Source organism: Mchenga conophoros, linkage group LG14, assembly GCF_057382185.1.
Source record: "Mchenga conophoros isolate Kocher_MC1m ecotype Shallow Benthic linkage group LG14, M_conophoros_male_GT1.1, whole genome shotgun sequence".
Taxonomy (NCBI): Eukaryota; Metazoa; Chordata; class Actinopteri; order Cichliformes; family Cichlidae; genus Mchenga; species Mchenga conophoros.
The window spans coordinates 40,834,328-40,852,564 of NC_140539.1; the positions used below are offsets into that span (position 1 = coordinate 40,834,328).

The following is an 18,237-nucleotide window of genomic DNA, read 5'->3' on the forward strand; positions in this document are numbered from 1 at the left end:
GTCCCTGGAACGCCTGTTCACATGCTGTGGTCCATATGACCGGATTTCGTTGGTTCTTCCCCAGTAATGTCGTCAGCGGCGCTGCCATTGTTGCAAACTGGGGCACAAACCTTCGGTACCAACCAACCAGTCCCAGGAAAGCCCGCACCTCCTTCTTGGTGCGAGGCCGAGGACAATTCTGGATAGCTTCCACCTTATCCAGCTGCGGTCGCACCTCTCCTCGTCCCACCTGGTAGCCCAAGTAGCGAGTCTCCTGCCGCGCCCATTCACACTTCGAGGGGTTCAGAGTCAGCCCGGCCTTATGAATTCTTCCCAAGACCTCCGACAAATGCTGCATATGCTCCTCCCACGTGTGGCTGAAGATGACGACATCATCCAGGTAGGCGGCGCTATAACCGTCACAGCCCTGTAACAACTTGTCCATCAGCCTTTGGAAGGTAGCCGGTGCCCCATGTAGACCAAAGGGCATCACGGTAAACTGGAAGAGCCCGGCAGGGGTCCTGAAAGCAGTGTACGGCCTCGACGTCTCCTCCAGTGGCACCTGCCAGTAGCCTTTGCACAAGTCCAAAGTGGTGATATACTGGGCAGCCCCAATCTTCTCCAGTAACTCCTCAATTCGCGGCATGGGGTACGCATCAAACTCGGAGATGGCATTTAGCTTTCGAAAGTCGATGCAGATGCGTAAAGAGCCATCCTTTTTGAAGATAATGACCACCGGGCTGCACCATTCGGAGCAGGACGGCTCGATCACTCCAAGCTCCAGCATCTTCTCCACCTCCTGTCGCAGCTTCTCCACCAAGTGTTGCGGAACCCGATAGGGCCGTTGCCGGATGGGCTGTCCCTCTTTTAGCCGGATCACGTGTTCAACCAAGGTAGTCCGACCTGGGTTAACGGAACACAGCGAAGGCGTCTCCTGCAGAATTTTCAGTAGCTCCGCAGCCTGCTGTGAGGTCAGATGAGTCAATACCGGAGACCTTGGATCCGTAGCCTGCTCAGGTTCACTCTGTCCTCCTCCGTGCACCACCCTGGCCATCAGTGCCTCCCTCGGAGCCGGACGGGGCTGCTCCACCCATTCCTTCAGGAGGTTCACATGGTAGGTTTGTTTCGGTTTCTTTTTTCCCGGATGATGGATCTCATACGTCACTGGTCCCATTCGGCGAAGCACGATATAGGGCCCTTGCCATTTCGCCAGCAGTTTACTGTTGGAAGAAGGGAGAAGTAACAGCACCTTTTGTCCGGGCTGAAACTCACGTTGCCGGGCCTGTTGGTCATACCAGATCTTCTGGCTTCGTTGAGCATCCCGCAGATTGGCTTCGGCCTCGGCCTGGTACCGCTCCAACCGCTCTCTCATCTCCAGCACAAACTGCACCACCCCTTTCTCATTTGGAGCCACGGTCGAAGACTCCCACCCCTTTCGAACGAGATCAAGCGGCCCCTGTACCTCCCACCCATAGAGTAACTCAAAGGGGGAGAACCCCGTGGACGCCTGTGGAACCTCTCTATACGCGAACAAAAGAAAGGGTAACCACTGGTCCCAATCTTTTCCCGTGTCTGACACAAACTTCTGTAACATCCGTTTGAGAGTCTGATTAAACCTCTCCACCAACCCATCTGTCTGTGGATGGTACGGTGACGTCTTGATGGCCGAAACGCCTAACTGAGTGTGGAAGAGCTGCATTAACTTCGACGTAAAGTTAGTCCCTTGGTCGGTCAAAATCTCATCAGGTATCCCCACCCGAGAAAACAACTGTATCAGTGCGCGCAGAACATTAGGGGCTGTGATCGCTCGCAACGGAAACGCCTCTGGGAAACGGGTCGCGTAATCACACACCACCAATATGTACTGATAACCCCGACCACTTTTTACTAACGGACCCACAATGTCCATAGCTACCCTACGGAAGGGGATAGAGATGACCGGCAAGGGTTGTAGCAGAGCCCGATCCGATTTGCGCGCTGGGCAAGTTTTCTGACACACAGGGCATGCACGACAGTACTTCTGTACATCCGTATACATTGACGGCCAAAAGAAACGCGTACTAACCCGTAAATAGGTTTTTTGGCGACCCAAATGGCCTGCCCAGGGGAGGGTATGAGCTAAATGCAGAATGAGAGGTCTACAACTAGCAGGGATCACAAGCCGCTGGTGGTCCCCATCAACTGCATACAACACATTTTTCTCAACCACAAACTTCTCTTTTCCTCCCCATTTCCCTGTTCCCCCTTCAGGCACATTAGCAAACAACACTTCCAACGTCTCATCCTCCCTTTGCAACACAGAAATATTTTCAGGTACATCCCATTTCATGTTCTTATTGCCCGGTCCCTGGGACCATAGCTGCTTCTCAAAGCGGCGTTGGCGACGAGATTTTCTCGGCCCTTTCGTGCCACCCTCGCACAGACTACTGTCCAAGTCTGGCAGGGGTTGGCATCCCGCCTTCGCCTGGGCCCTAGTGACCACTGGGCCTAACACCTTCATTTGAACATTCCCCGTTTCCCTCCCTTTTGTCTCTGTGTCCCGCTCTTCTTTTTCTTGCAACAAATCCATAAGCACCGGCACATCCATCCCCAGAATAACCTCTACCGGCAAATTCTGTACCACCCCAACAGACAATAAATATGGCTGGTCATTAATAGTCACTGTTATTTCCACCTTTGGGTAGGGATGTTTGTCACCATGCACACATAACACTTCTTCTTGTCGACTATAGTCCACACAGTTCACTGGTACCACGCTTTGCTTAATTAATGACATAAAACTACCAGTGTCCAGCAAAGCAGTAACCTGCTGCCCATTTACCCTTACAGTTTTATAGCGTTGCCCCTCAGCTGGCTGGACCTTTGTTGGTTCCGCCTCCAGCCGAGGTGCATAGCAGGCCCCAGTGACTTTGGCCTTCCGAATGGGGCACACCGAGGCTTTATGGCCTGGCTGCTGGCAGTAATAACAAAGAAAGTCCTTACCCGCTCCTCGTAGAGTGGATACCTTGGGGGCCCCGGATGGCTCGGGGTTACTCTCCCGCTTCGGCAGACCCGCGGATTGCGGGGACGATCGCTGTGGCGTCCCAGCTGAGCGGACCGGGGCCGCTCCTCTCCGCGCATTGAAATACTGCGTCACCAACTTGGCTGCGGCCAGTCCGTCCGCGGGCTCATGCTCCCTCACCCAGGTCCTCACCTCCCCTGGAAGAACTCGAATTAGCTGCTCCAAAATAATCGCTTCTCCCATCTCGTCCTTCGTATGCTGCTCTGGTCGAAGCCAGCGCCGGTACAGTCCTTTCAGCCGGTAGTACGTCTCGGTGGGGCTCTCCCCAGGTGGAATAATATTAGAGCGAAACCGCTGCCGATACGTCTCCGGGGAAATGTCAAATTTAACTAACAAGGCAGCTTTTAAATCCTCATAACAGTGGGCTCTTTCTTCATCCATTGCGGTATAGGCCTCCAACGCCTTCCCCGCTAGCAACGGAACTAGCCGACAGGCCCATTCATTCTCCGGCCATCTCCAGGTTCTGGCCACTCGCTCAAAGCGCAACAAATAGTTCTCAATATCTTCCCCCATCTGGTACGGTGGAATCTTTGGCCCCTCCGATCGCCTCCACTCTCCGCCCGTCTGGTCGAGGCTGCTTGTCGTTGCCAGGGACTGGCGAGCCGGTTCCTCCAGTAACGACGGCCGGGATTCTCGCTGCCGGGCCGGGGTAGGCAGCACCATCCTGGGGCTACTCGCTGTTACCGTGCTCGGTGTAGCCGTAGCGGCCGTAGTGCTAGCTCCCGCTAACACTTGCCCTGAGCTCTGCTGACTAGCTGAATCCGCCGGCAACAGCGCATTAGGAGAGGGAACGGTCCTCAGCCCCCTGAGTTCTGCCAATAACACCGTCTCTCTCCTTTGCTGTCCCGCCAGGAAGTCCCTCATCATCGCAATCAGTTCTCCATCACGTGCTGCGGTCGAGGTTGTAGGCAACTCCGGACCAATCCTGCCGGAAATCTCCTCCTCCTCTGCTGAAGAAGACGACGCCGGCACTGTGTCCCACGCCAGCTCCTCTGCTGTCTTCTCCCCCGGAAGCTCATGCTGCTGGGACCGCAGCCCTGTGCGCTTCGCTGGGAGGCGCGTTTTCCTCTTCCGACTAGCCATCCCACTCCTGACACCATATGTCACGGGGTCCCCTTCCAGACCTCTCCCGGACAAACACAGGCGTAGTCGGTAAGGTATTAGTGTGGATACTTTATTTGAAACGGCCTCCCCAGTGCATAAAAAGATGGTTGCAAAGACATAAAACTGAGATCCGCGCTACACAGCCTGTATGTTACAACACACTCCCCTTCATATCCGGCTCGCCGTCTCTTATATCCCGTAACCCCTCCCCCTTGGCGTCACCACCAATTCTTTATTCTAACTTTAATACCCGTCTCCCTCCCCCAGAATTTCTTTTTCATTATACACTCACAAAACATATACATTGATACAGGCTCTCAACTATTTCCCAGAAGTCTACCCGACTTCATATACACATTAACGGCCCACGTAATGAGGCCATTCTCATGACGGTCCAGACACACGTGAACTCATTATTTAAACCCCACACCCCCATACCATCGGCTTGCGTCACCCTGCACGATTGGCGATCCCCCGCACGTCTCCCCGACCGACGCCCTTAACAAGTAAGTGGGAACCAAAATCTAGCCACCCCCGATGCGGCTCACAACTTGCTCCTCACCCCTTTTATTCCTCTACTCGGTCGTCAGAAAGATACGCCGCCCCGGGTGCCAAATCGAACTAATGGTGGCGATCTAATGGTGGCGGTGCCATACTCAGCGGACTCTGCCTTGAGACGGGTCACTCCGTCACAAATCCGATATAGTGTTTTTTAATCAACAAAACTGTTTTTTAAATATCTTGCTGCATTTTGTATAAGTTCATACTCAAGTTTAAAACAACAACTACACTAAAACCAAATAACCAAACAAATAGACAGGAACAAGAAAAAAAACGGGGAAGAGGGAGAATCCGTGGGTTACTCAGAAACAATGGACATTATATCTTTTACAGATTGCACATGCGAGGGGGGAAAAGAGTCTTTCCACTTTAGTGAAGTAGCTGTCTGACCAGCAGTAATGAAAGGTTTAGTGCTCTGAGTCTAGAGTTGGGCAGCTTCAGGTCTGCACCAAACATAGCACAGAGTGGCTCTGGTTTAATTTGAGGACTTCAGACATTGTTTGGAAAACAGAGGTCCAAAGGTTGGTCAACAAAGGTTGGTCAACAAAGGACAGGACCAGTACATATGAAGTAATGTACCACCCCCACACCTTCTACTGATTGGATCCACCTCTGGGTATATACACACCATCTTAGCGCTGGATCAGTGCCCCCGATGAACTATCTTAAATTGAATGAGAGTGTGTTGAGCACACATCGATGTATTGTGAACTTGGCCGAGGACAGAGTCCCACAGTTCATCTGTGATATGAAAGTTAAGGTCTTGTTCCCATTTACATTTGATGGCAGCTACTGAAGAACATTGTAAGTGGGAGATTAGATTGTACGAGGCTGATATTGGAGGTTGGACTGACCATTACAACATAATCTACCGGATTGTCTGGAGGTTTTTAGGGGAATTGTGCTGTCATAGTCTGCATGTAGTGTCTGACATGTAAAAAATGAAAAAAACTGAGATGTAGCAATGGCAAATTTAGTGGATATTTGAGAAAAACTTGCAAATTGTCCTTCTAAATCCAAGTCAGCAAAAGATTTTAGACCCTTTCTGTGCCAGATGTGAAAAGCGTTATCTGTCATTGAAGGAACAAATAGGTGGTTTGCTGCAATTGGGCGTTGAAGTGAGAAAGCCTGGTAGGGCTGGGCCATATTATACTGTTCACGGTAATATCTGTACAATGTTAGGCCATGATAAGAAAATGAAATATCGCGATAGAATATGGGTAAAACGTGCATGCGCAGTGCCTTTGTTTTCATACGCACATGGCCGAAAAAGCATGGCGGCAATGGAGAATGAGAAGGGAGAAAGCGGATCATTGAGTGAAACGGATGAACCAGAATTGGTTTGTAAAAATGCTGCAACTTCAGTGATGTGGAACTGGTTTGGTGTTTGTCTGTCAGATACCCACCAAAGCACAATTTTTTTTGTAGAACATGCAAGTGGGCCGTCGTATTGCCATATTTGTCGGACTAAGGTGCTCGTAAATCTGGGAGTAATATGGGTCCTAAAGTAAGTAAGTGAAATTTATTTATATAGCACATTTCACAGATAAAAATCACAAAGTGCTTTACAATAAGATCAGACATACAAGTTAAAATTAATTAAAAGCCCGTTTGTATAAAAATGTCTTCAGCTGCTTTTTAAAGGAGTCAGTAGAGTCTAGACAGCGTAAAGACAACGGCAGAGAGTTCCACAGCCTCGGTGCCTGAAAAGCCTGATCCCCACGTGTTTTAAACCTAGTACGTGGGACCACCAGTAGTCTCTGACTTGAAGACCTAAGTGCTCGGGATGAAACATGAGGTTTCAGCAGGTCAGAGATATACTGGGGAGCTTCACCGTGCAGAGCTCTAAAAGTTACAACTAAAATTTTAAAATGAACCCTAAAATTTACAGGCAACCAATGAAGAGAAGCCAAAACTGGAGTAATGTGTGACCTCTTGTTTGTACCAGTTAAAAGTCTTGCCGCTGCATTCTGTACAGACTGAAGGCGATCCAGAGCTGATTTGTTGAGACACCTAAAAAGATCGTTACAATAATCCAAACGAGAAGAGATAAAAGCATGAGTAATCATCTCAAGTTCTGCCTTTGACACCAGTAGCCTGAGTTTAGAAATGTTTCTGGGGGCCTCTGGATGTCTGGAGTTTTGATCTCCTCCATACCCGCTTCACACCCTGGAGGACGGGGCTGTGGCCCCCCCACACTCCCTAGCAGATCATTACATGGAGAAACCTTTGGAATGCAAGCATGCTGATCCACACAGGTATGCACACATGGGTATTCACAGACGCGGACTAAAGCTTTCTTGGCTGCTGCCTCAAAGCACACTGTGCGCTGTCTATCTTGCGTGCTGCACAATATCGTTTATTACTTAGTAAATACTGATATCTATGACTAGCTAGTTTATTGTGATGGTGCTTTGTTTTCTCTATTATTATGTTGCTCTTTGTTGTTTGCTGTCTCCTCTGTTTGTTTTTGTTTGTTTGTTTGTTTGTTTTTTTCTCCATACAGGTGACCCAGGAGTTTTTTTTTTTTTTTTTTGTCTCTCTTCCCCCCCCTTCTCACCGTCTCTTCTCCCCTTTGGTTTTCTTTCTTTCTCTCCCCCTCTCTCTCTCATTCATTCCCCCTGTCCTATTTATTAAAAAAAAAAAAAAAAATGACAAAGGATGAACTGAAGCTCTGCCATCACGTAATGTCGCATACTGCTGTTTCTGATGTCATTTAGAAAAAAAAAGAAAAAAAAAAAAAAAAAAAAAAAAAAAAAGAAATGTTTCTTAGATGATAAAAACAGTTCCGGACAAGTTGTTTAGAGTGTTTCTCAAGAGACATCGAACTGTCAAATACCTAAGTTTCTGAGACTCGACTGAAATGAAGGGTCTAAAAAACTGATATGCTGCCTAATTTCTGAGAGCATGTGATCAGGTGCAATAATCAAAGTTTCTGTTTTATCTGCATTTATCTGAAGGAAACTGTCATTTAACCATTGTTTGATTTCTGACAGACAATTATTTAAATAAGACAATTTATACAACTCAGAAGCTTTGAAAGAACAGTACAACTGAATGTCATCAGCATAGAGATGATAAGAAATATTATTGTAACGTCTGATAATGTGGCCTAGAGGGAGGATATACAGCAAAAAGAGAATAGGACCTAAAACAGATCCTTGAGGTACCCCAGAAGACAGAACTGATGTTTCCGACAGCACATGATTTATACAGACAGTAAAGGATCTCTCAGATAGATACGACATAAACCATTTTAAAACAACGCCAGTAATCCCAAACAAGTCCTTCAGCCTATTTATCATGATGCTGTGATCAACAGTATCAAAAGCAGAGCTGAGATCCAACATAACCAGAACAGTGTACTCTCCAGAGTCTGCTGCCATCAGAATGTCACTAGACACTTTAAGCAAAGCGGTTTCAGTGGAGTGCAATTTGCGGAAACCAGACTGGAAAATGTCCAGAACATTGTTCTTTTCCAAAAAGTTGTTAAGTTGTTCTGCAACTGTTTTTTCCAAGATCTTTGACACCAATGGTAGTTTTGATATTGGCCTGTAACTGCTTGGAAGAGATGGATCCAAATTTGGTTTCTTTAACATTGGTTCAACAATAGCTTGTTTAAAATAGCTAGGAACTGAGCCAGTATAAAGAGAAGTATTAATTATTTCCAGAATACAGGGGCAAATAGAATCAAACACACTAATGAAAAATGGAGGAAGTACATCAAGGTGGCTTGAAGTCAGTTTCATTCGACCAAGCAGAGCACTGATGTCCTGTAAGGTAACAGGAGTAAAAGAGGACCAGGTATCAGAGGTAAGCAACGTGTCAGTGTGATACTGAGAGGATGATGGAGAAATATTAGACCTGACAGCAGCGACCTTATTAACAAAATAGTTTAAAAAGTCATTACAATCAGATTTAGTATAGACTGGTACATGAGGAATATCAGGAGAGACAATGTTTTTAATTGTATCAAACAATACTCTGGGATTTTTCTTTTTTGAAGCTATTAGATTAGCAAAATATTCCGTTCTGGCATCCGCCCGCTTCTGGTCCCAAAGTCAAACGAACACTGCAGCATCACTGAGAGTTAAAAACTGTCTAAATTCTTTCATCTTTAATAAAACGATCAGCATTGCTGCTTTACCAGGTGTAACTATGAAGTTTAACATCCAGGCATCCATGAAAACAGAATTTATTACATTTAACGGAGTTATAAGTTAGCGGAAGTTAGCGGAAGTTAGCGGAAGTTAGCTCGCTAGTTTCCACCTAAACATGATATAGCATGTTCTGACTGAGAGATTTCAGAAAAAATTCAAACGTACAGCTCTGCTATCACTTCCAACATAAATGAAGCCAGAAAACTAAACAGCAGTGACGTTTGTAGGGTTACTGAAGTTGGGCTAGCTGGTATATAATGATGTGCTATGTGATCGCTAGCGACACAGCTATGTTAGCATAACATAAACAGTGAAGCTGGAGGATGAATGCTAACACTTTTCCACTCGCTAAAAGTTAACGTGAAGGTTCCTGATGGTTAGAGACAAATGCAATCGCATGGCAGGATGCTGTAAACGGACCAAACTTCAGTCAGGAGAACAACTGAGATAATCCATCCACAATACAAGGTTAGTCATTCATATACTGCAACAACACAGGAATAGAGCAACTTTGATAGAATACAGCATTAATGAATGAATGGTACAGAAGTGGAAGAAGCAAGAAGAATGAGTTGAATAAGGTTTGATAAGGTTATCTGACTACTTTGTTTCGCTTAATGTTTCTTATAATCCTGTGCACCGAAAAATACGTATTTGACTTTTTTGGCCAGAGGGGCCGATGGCGCAATATGGCAGCTTCGCCTCTGTCAGTCTGCCCCAGGGCAGCTGTGGCTACAACTGTAGCTTGCCTTCACCAGTGTATGAATGTGAGAGCGAATGAATAGTGGTATTGTAAAGCGCTTTGAGGGGTCCCGAAAAGCGCTATATAAATGCAATCCATTATTGTTATTATTATTATTATTTTTATTTGGCACACTGCAGTTTAATGTTGCAAAGCACCTCTTTTTAACTTCAGTGGATATTATACATGGTTATGCTCAGCAAGGAATTTGCATTTGCACAGTTAAATTTTTATATAACTTTAATGCACATAAAAAACAGCTGCTTGTTTAAGTGAAAATAAATGGGTTTTTTGCACTAGTAAAGTTGTGGAGTTGTATTTTGTCTCACATCAATTATATTGTCAGTTATATCGTTATCGCAAATTTTCAAATATATATATCGTGATAAATATTTTTGGCCATATTGCCCTGCTCTAAAGCTCGGAGGCCAAGACTCTTCCTAAACTGAGTCCAGATTCTAAGACTGCTGGACTACTCTATGATTGCTAGGCTAGAGTAAAGGCAGGGCCAGAGGGAGCGATGAGCCCAAAGTTGTGGGTAGAGAAATTTTCCTGCTCGAATAAGACTCCATGGTGACCCAAAGTGGTGATGATAGGTCAAGGTGGTACTCTCTCACATACAGCATACACCAAAATAGTCAGAGTAGCGACAGTTAGTTACCCCTTATGCCGTGGGACTAGCGTAAAGCAGTTTAATCCAGGAGCCCATTCCAAACCTTTCTAAAGTAAAAAACAAATACTACCACTCCACCCTATCAAATGCTTTTTCTGCATCCATAGCAATAAAGCATTCAGCCACAACATGGTTGGGGGTATAGATAATATTAAAAAGTTGCTGTATGTTAAAGAAGGAATGTTGATTTTTAATAAGGCCAGTTTGGTCGGGAGAAATTGTAGCAATTTCTTCCAGCCTGTGTGCCAGTAGCTTAGACAGAATTTTAACATCTGTGTTTAACAGAGATATAGGTCTATAAGAAGCACAGTCAGTTGGGTCCTTGTCCTTGTAACACTGTTATACAGGCCTGGTAACATGATGAAGGAAGTGCCCCAAAGTCAAGCAATTCTGCGAAAACTTGGCAAAGGAAGGGAGCCAAATTGTCTGAGAATTTTTTTATTATTAAAGTGTGTAGAAAATCCATCAGAGCCTGGAGATTTCCTGGATTGCATGGATGCTATTGCCACCTGAATTTCCTGTTTTTTTAATGGGGGCTTCCAGAAAAATGGGGGCTTCTGGAGGAAGCGAAGGCATATCGATGGAGTCAAAGAAGTCATGCAAATCTTTTACATCTACTGTAGATTCTGACGTAAATAATTTAGAGTAAAATGAAGAGAAAATGTCATTAATCGCCTTCTGATCTGTAGTCATCACTCCATTGTCCGCCCTCACTCCTGTTATGATTTGTTTAGCTCTCATGCCGCACAGTCGATTAGCCAAAAGCTTACAAGTCTTTCCACCATGTTCGTAAAATTCACTCTTGTTCCTTCTTCTTTGGCTCTCAGCGAAGGCGGTCGCACTTTTCTCCTCTTCTCTCCCTTATCTTCCCTGCTTAGCTCCTCATGTCTTTGTCTTGTCTCATGTTTTTTATTACTTTCCCTGGAACAGTCTCTCACAGTCTGTTCTTTAAAACCTAAAAGAGAATTATGGATTTGATCAACTGGTCTCTGAATGCTATTGACACCCTTTAACGAGAAGTCTGGGCTCGGGAGAGCCCGAGTGCCCTGGAGGGACTTTCCCTGCCGGATACACGATGGACGGGTGGCAGAGGGTCGTGTGCCTGGCGGGACTGTTGATCGAGGACGCTGAAGATATGTACCTATTCGGAACCATGATAACAGGGTTCTTGCTGATCGGAGCTGGCTTGGCCCTGGCTTATCGGAGAATTAAGACAGCGGAACCGGCTGTTCAAATCCCCACAAGGCTGCCCGCTGGGATTGGAACGACAGGTGCGACTTCTCAGAAAGGGCTCACTGAAGGCAGCATGGTTAAGAGCTTGGAGGCGCTTACGACTGCAGTGAATGCTCAGAATAACACCTTTGAGCGTATGTATGTTGGATTACATCAGGAAAGAATCAACTCAGAACAACATCTCTGGGTGGAGCTGGATTACATCTTGGATCAGTTGGCTGCAGTCCTGAGGTCTCAGAATCTGCTATGTGAGCAAAAAGAGTGACAAGACCACAGAATCAACGGCTAATAACATCACGGAGAAGCTCGCAGCTATTAACGGGAGATTGAGAGACCAGTGTCAGAGTGTTAAAAACAGCTTGAAATTCTCACGAGTTGTTTGCAAAAGAAAAATTACCATCATAATGCGGCTACCCCTTCGGCGCCAGCTGTGGGCTCAAGGCTGGAGCTGAACAAAACTCCCTGATAACGACTGTGTTGAGTCTGTTCCTTCCCATTCCATGCAAGGCCACCTGGGTTGGCTGGAAGACTGTTTACTTAGCCTGGCAGGGCGAAGGACACAGTCTTGTTACACCCCAGCCCAGGGAAAACTGGCGTGCAACATAAGGAAAATAAAAATAAGGAAAAATGCCCCCCCACTCCCTGCTCTTAAGGAGGACGAACCAACAAAAAACAGCTACCACGGATTTCACAACAGCCAGTCAGTTTATTGAGTCCCAAAAGGTAGCAAGCATCAGGGTGAGCATGGCCAAAACAACAAACAAAAACTCTAGAAATGAAATGCAGCTGGCTTACCTTCACAGAAAACCCCAAACGAAAATTATAGGTGTCTTACCTGCCTCCCTAACCAAAAACAGGAGAAAAGGTTCCCAAAGAAAAATGGCTTCTCACCCCTACAGCTACCGAGTAAAAACAGTATCGACAACTATTTACATCTATATACAACAAACTATTTACAACACAGGGGGAGATCACGACCCATGACAAACTGAAACACAGGGCTTAAATACATAGAGGGAACAATCAGGGAATGGACAACAGGAGGGAAACACAGCTGGGGCAAATCAGAACTAACGAGACAAGGAAGCGTAACCTGAACACACTGAGATAAGACAGACCTTCAAAGTAAAACAGGAAACACATAACAGTCACGCCTAAAACAAAACACTGACAACATTGAATTGTAACAGTCTCAGCTGAACTATGGACACGCACACACATACACTTACACTGATAAGCACGCACTCATCCCCCTCCCTTTCCAAACGCCTTCGATGCTTGTTTCCTGCGGGGGAACACGGCGGGTCTGTGTGCCACGCTGGAATGGTAGCGCTGTGCAGGGCGGCTGCTGTGTTCGCTTCGGATTACTCCTCACCCCCCACCCAATCCTGTGGCTTGTCATGTCTTTCACAATGTTGTGCTGTGGACATTTATGTGCCCTGCATGTGGCGAATAAAGCTTTGATTGATTGATTGATTGATTGATTGATAATCAGACATCCTTCCACTTGCTGAGTTGAAAGTAGGGTGAGTTTGGTTTGTAAGCTCAGGCGTTCTTTGTACAGCGCCGGTCATGGTGATTGACCGTACTGCCTGTTGATGCTCATAATCTGGTCTGAAATAAGCCTCTGCTCCCATTGTGCACACTGTCTTTGAGATGCTGCCAATTAAATTATTTCTCCTCTCAGGAACGCCTTTAAAGCCTCCCATACCGTCCTGTTTGGCATACCAGGTGTTCCATTCTCACTAAGTAACGTTTTAATTTTACAAGAAATATTAAAGACAAATTGTTCATCTGTGAGCAACAATGGATCCAACCTGCAGATCTTTCTCACAAACTTACAGCCCAAAAACAACAACAACAAAAAAAACATGAAAACTAACCCCACCCGAGAAATAAAATACAATAACATGCCACAACGTAAAGGGAACTAAAACAATACCAACCACCAATATTACCTCAGCAGGTTGCATTGAACAGCAACTGCCTAAGCCCCTGCTCGCTTCCCATACTAGCTAAGTACTCCCCCGTACCACTACCACGTACGCCTTGTACCTGCACCATTAAACGTTAACCCCTAAACTTAAAGCAGGGCCCATATTTAAAGGTGATGAAGAAGAGAAACAAAACACAACAAGACCAAAGCAACCACACAACAAACAAGTTTTCCTTAAAATGAACAGCAAAGAACACAATACTATACTAACGGCACGGCTGTACAGTATCAGTCAGATCGAGGGTGCTGCGCAGACCAGTCTGACCTATTATACTGGTGATTTAAGGTGAGTGCACTGACCGGCTACAATAGCCACCTCAGGATGGAGAGCGTTGGTCTTCCTCAAAGGATTAAATAAAGTGGGTAGCCTCATCAACTGACTCCGGTTGACGGTTATTTCCATCTGGAAGAGTAATCCGAAGTATGGCGGGGAAGAATAGGGAAGGTTGGAGGCCTCTCCTATACAACTCGGCCATAACATCCTTATACTGGGCTCGCTGATTTTCGAAGTCTGCGTTGTAGTCCATTTAGAACTGGAGCTTGTGTCCACAGTACTCAGTTTGCTGTGGACCCAGATCCACTGATTCCGGCAAACCCACCAGACAAATGTTTGGCCCTCTGCTTCTGCTCTCCAAGTCAGAAAGTTTAGTTTTGAAAAGTTTGTTCTCCCCCTCTCTCCCCCTTCACATTTAGTCCATCTTGTCCAGCTTACCATTAATTACATCAAGATGTAGGCTTAACATCTGCAGCTATGGCTGTTCTGTGCTGTTCAAGCAAGGCGACAAGCGCCGGGTTCAGGGCAGCACTAGCGCCACTCTCAGCAGCAGTTTTCTTCTCAGTTTGTCTTCTTACCTTGGACATCTTTTAAGTGTCATACTTATTAAAGGCCCCCAAACATACATGTCTAACAGCAAAGTGGGGATCAGGAAGTAAAATAATAAGAGTTAAGCAGGTGCTAGTAGCTGACACACCTTACCCCACTGCCAGAAAAATGAAATCCCCATAAGTAGTTGTCAATGCAGTGGAAACTCTCCTGAGTCATGGCTCGTGTTGGTAGCTCTCCACAAAACAGCATGTCTTCATGTAAACTGCTGTCCCAGCAATAATGTACAAAAGCCAGAAACAATGCACCATTCGTGACCAGTGTTGTTCAAATTACTAAAAAAAAATGTAATTAGTCACTTATTACTTCTCCAAAAAACCAATCCTGTTACATTACTGATTACTTATTTTCAAATGTAATTAGTAACTTATTACTCAGTTACTTTTTAAAAACATGATACACAACCTGAATATGTAATATAAAGCAACAGACCTTTCAGCCCAATTCTATTTTTTTCTCCATAATCCATCATATCAAACTGAATCTAATGAAAAAGTCTCTTCATAAACTTGTTTCATTAGTTTTAATCTTTTAACTTTATGCATCAAGCAAAATTAAATTATATGCAACAGTCTTTGACTTGAAGAAATTCTTTAACATTTAAACTTATTTTTTGCATATTCCAGCATATAAAATAAAATGTTTTGTGTTTACACTCTTTCAAATAGATGCAAGTAAAACACAGTCGAAAATAAATTAAATCAAAGATTCAGCAGCACTTCTATAGTCACCTGTTTAGCAGGAGTGGGGCGGGTGGAAGTTTGCCCACAGCAGTCATGTCAGTGGGGGCATCTGGGGGTTTCTCTGTGAGTGTCACATTCCCGTGGCAGCCCGCTCGCTGCACGCTCAGATTTGAAATTTAATTTTTCGCTGTAGAAAGAAGTTTTCTTCCCATGCAGAGTGCACTGCAGACGCTAATGTTTCTGTCACTTTTTACAGAATCAAACTCAAAGTAATGTGAGTACTTCCAAGCTTTAATCGCTGCATGGTTGTACTCTCTCCATCGCTCTATATTTTCCAATGTCACTTTTATCTTCATTTTTGTGTTTTGAGAACTTCTCCATATCTTTTAATAACTCCAAATGACAGGCAGAGTGTCTTCTTCTGCTTGCTTATTGAGGCTGATTAAACAACTCCCACCAAGTGGGCTTCATCCACTACTTTCAGGAACAAGCTGCACATACAAAATCTATCACACTGAAAACATGCTGCACATAAAAATATCAGCGCAAACACGGTCCTTCAGCTGATTTTACCTGTCTTGAAGTTTCTGTAAATGGCAGCATGAAGTTGGAGTGCTACAACTGTAAAAAACATCTCTCTCTCTCAAGACACACTGACACAATGTTCAGCAGACCTTTCTCTTCTCTTCATAGTTAAACTCCTTAAACATGAAGTCAGTGATGTTGCTTTCTGACTCACCTCCTCCTCCTGTCAGCATCATGGTGGGACTGACAGATGACCTCCCCATCCTGCTGGAAACCGGACTCGACTGTCCATCTCTGTCTTTACTGTCATGTCTGGACTTGCCATCTCCTACAGAGGCACAACAACATCAACTCAGTAAGTCCTGAAGAGTCAGTCAAAGTAAACTTTATCGTCATCTCTGCCATATACAGTACAGTATACAGGGAGTGCAGAATTATTAGGCAAGTTGTATTTTTGAGGAATAATGTTATTATTGAACAACAACCATGTTCTCAATGAACCCAAAAAACTCATTAATATCAAAGCTGAATGTTTTTGGAAGTAGTTTTTAGTTTGTTTTTAGTTTGAGCTATTTTAGGGGGATATCTCTGTGTGCAGGTGACTATTACTGTGCATAATTATTAGGCAACTTAACAAAAAACAAATATATACCCATTTCAATGATTTATTTTTACCAGTGAAACCAATATAACATCTCCACATTCACAAATATACATTTCTGACATTCAAAAACAAAACAAAAACAAATCAGCAACCAATATAGCCACCTTTCTTTGCAAGGACACTCAAAAGCCTGCCATCCATGGATTCTGTCAGTGTTTTGATCTGTTCACCATCAACATTGCGTGCAGCAGCAACCACAGCCTCCCAGACACTGTTCAGAGAGGTGTACTGTTTTCCCTCCTTGTAAATCTCACATTTGATGATGGACCACAGGTTCTCAATGGGGTTCAGATCAGGTGAACAAGGAGGCCATGTCATTAGTTTTCTTCTTTTATACCCTTTCTTGCCAGCCACGCTGTGGAGTACTTGGACGCATGTGATGGAGCATTGTCCTGCATGAAAATCACGTTTTTCTTGAAGGATGCAGACTTCTTCCTGTACCACTGCTTGAAGAAGGTGTCTTCCAGAAACTGGCAGTAGGACTGGGAGTTGAGCTTGACTCCATCCTCAACCCGAAAAGGCCCCACAAGCTCATCTTTGATGATACCAGCCCAAACCAGTACTCCACCTCCACCTTGCTGGCGTCTGAGTGGGACTGGAGCTCTCTGCCCTTTACCAATCCAGCCACGGGCCCATCCATCTGGCCCATCAAGACTCACTCTCATGTCATCAGTCCATAAAACCTTAGAAAAACCAGTCTTGAGATATTTCTTGGCCCAGTCTTGACGTTTCAGCTTGTGTGTCTTGTTCAGTGGTGGTCGTCTTTCAGCCTTTCTTACCTTAGCCATGTCTCTGAGTATTGCACACCTTGTGCTTTTGGCCACTCCAGTGATGTTGCAGCTCTGAAATATGGCCAAACTGGTGGCAAGTGGCATCTTGGCAGCTGCACGCTTGACTTTTCTCAGTTCATGGGCATTATTTTGCGCCTTGGTTTTTCCACACGCTTCTTGCGACCCTGTTGACTATTTTGAATGAAACGCTTGATTGTTCGATGATCACGCTTCAGAAGCTTTGCAATTTTGAGACTGCTGCATCCCTCTGCCAGATATCTCACTATTTTTGACTTTTCTGAGCCTGTCAAGTCCTTCTTTTGACCCATTTTGCCAAAGGAAAGGACGTTGCCTAATAATTATGCACACCTGATATAGGGTGTTGATGTCATTAGACCACACCCCTTCTCATTACAGAGATGCACATCACCTAATATGCTTAATTGGTAGTAGGCTTTCGAGCCTATACAGCTTGGAGTAAGACAACATGCATGAAGAGGATGATGTGGACAAAATACTCATTTGTTTAATAATTCTGCACTCCCTGTATAGAGAGACGAGATGATGAGGCTCCAGTTCATTCAGTGCAAAATAACAACAATAAATATAGGAAGAGTAAGACATAAATATGCACTTCAAGACTAAGGTAAGGGGAGATATACACTTTGCAGTTGTATGTTGTTTGTTGGTATTTGTCTACAGCAGCAAAAGAAGCTGCAGAGGAAGTAAAGAAACACTCAGTTCCTGTGACATCAGACCATGACCCATTAAACCTATTATCAAACCAAACCATGCAGCTTATCAATTTGCAGTCCACTTCTTCTTATACACAATATACTATGCAATATATTCCACCCCTGCCTAAAGACAGTCATATTTATTCTGCCAATGAACATTCAGATAGTTGCTGTGAAAGATGAGTGCATCTGACCTGCTCTTTCGTTTATGGCATGTAGTCTGTTTTATCTCAAGAAATAACTCTGTGATCTTTTTGTTGTCCATGTTAAGACGTACTTTCACCATAGCAGACCCACGTCCATCTTTACAAAGGAGTTGAGTGTCAGAGCACTTGGAATCTCTGAGCACCACATTTCAAATGTCCCAGAGGTGTAAGTTAAAGGGGTTACGGAGCGACTGCAGGTGCAGTGTCTGTGGTGCTTCAGCATCTGGATAGCGGTATAGAAGAGGAGCAAGCATAAAGGG

At 44.9% G+C, this 18,237-nt stretch overlaps 1 protein-coding gene across 3 annotated transcripts in view; it reads right to left on the reverse strand.

Moving 5' to 3' along the window:
* nyap2a (neuronal tyrosine-phosphorylated phosphoinositide-3-kinase adaptor 2a) overlaps positions 1–18,237 on the reverse strand; it is an 85,403-nt gene that overhangs the window by 14,995 nt on the left and 52,171 nt on the right. For all 3 annotated transcript variants that reach the window (XM_085244583.1, XM_085244586.1, XM_085244585.1), the window contains exon 6: positions 15,815–15,928. In XM_085244583.1, the coding sequence (XP_085100709.1) occupies positions 15,815–15,928 (114 nt within the window). The remainder of the gene's footprint in view (positions 1–15,814; positions 15,929–18,237) is intronic.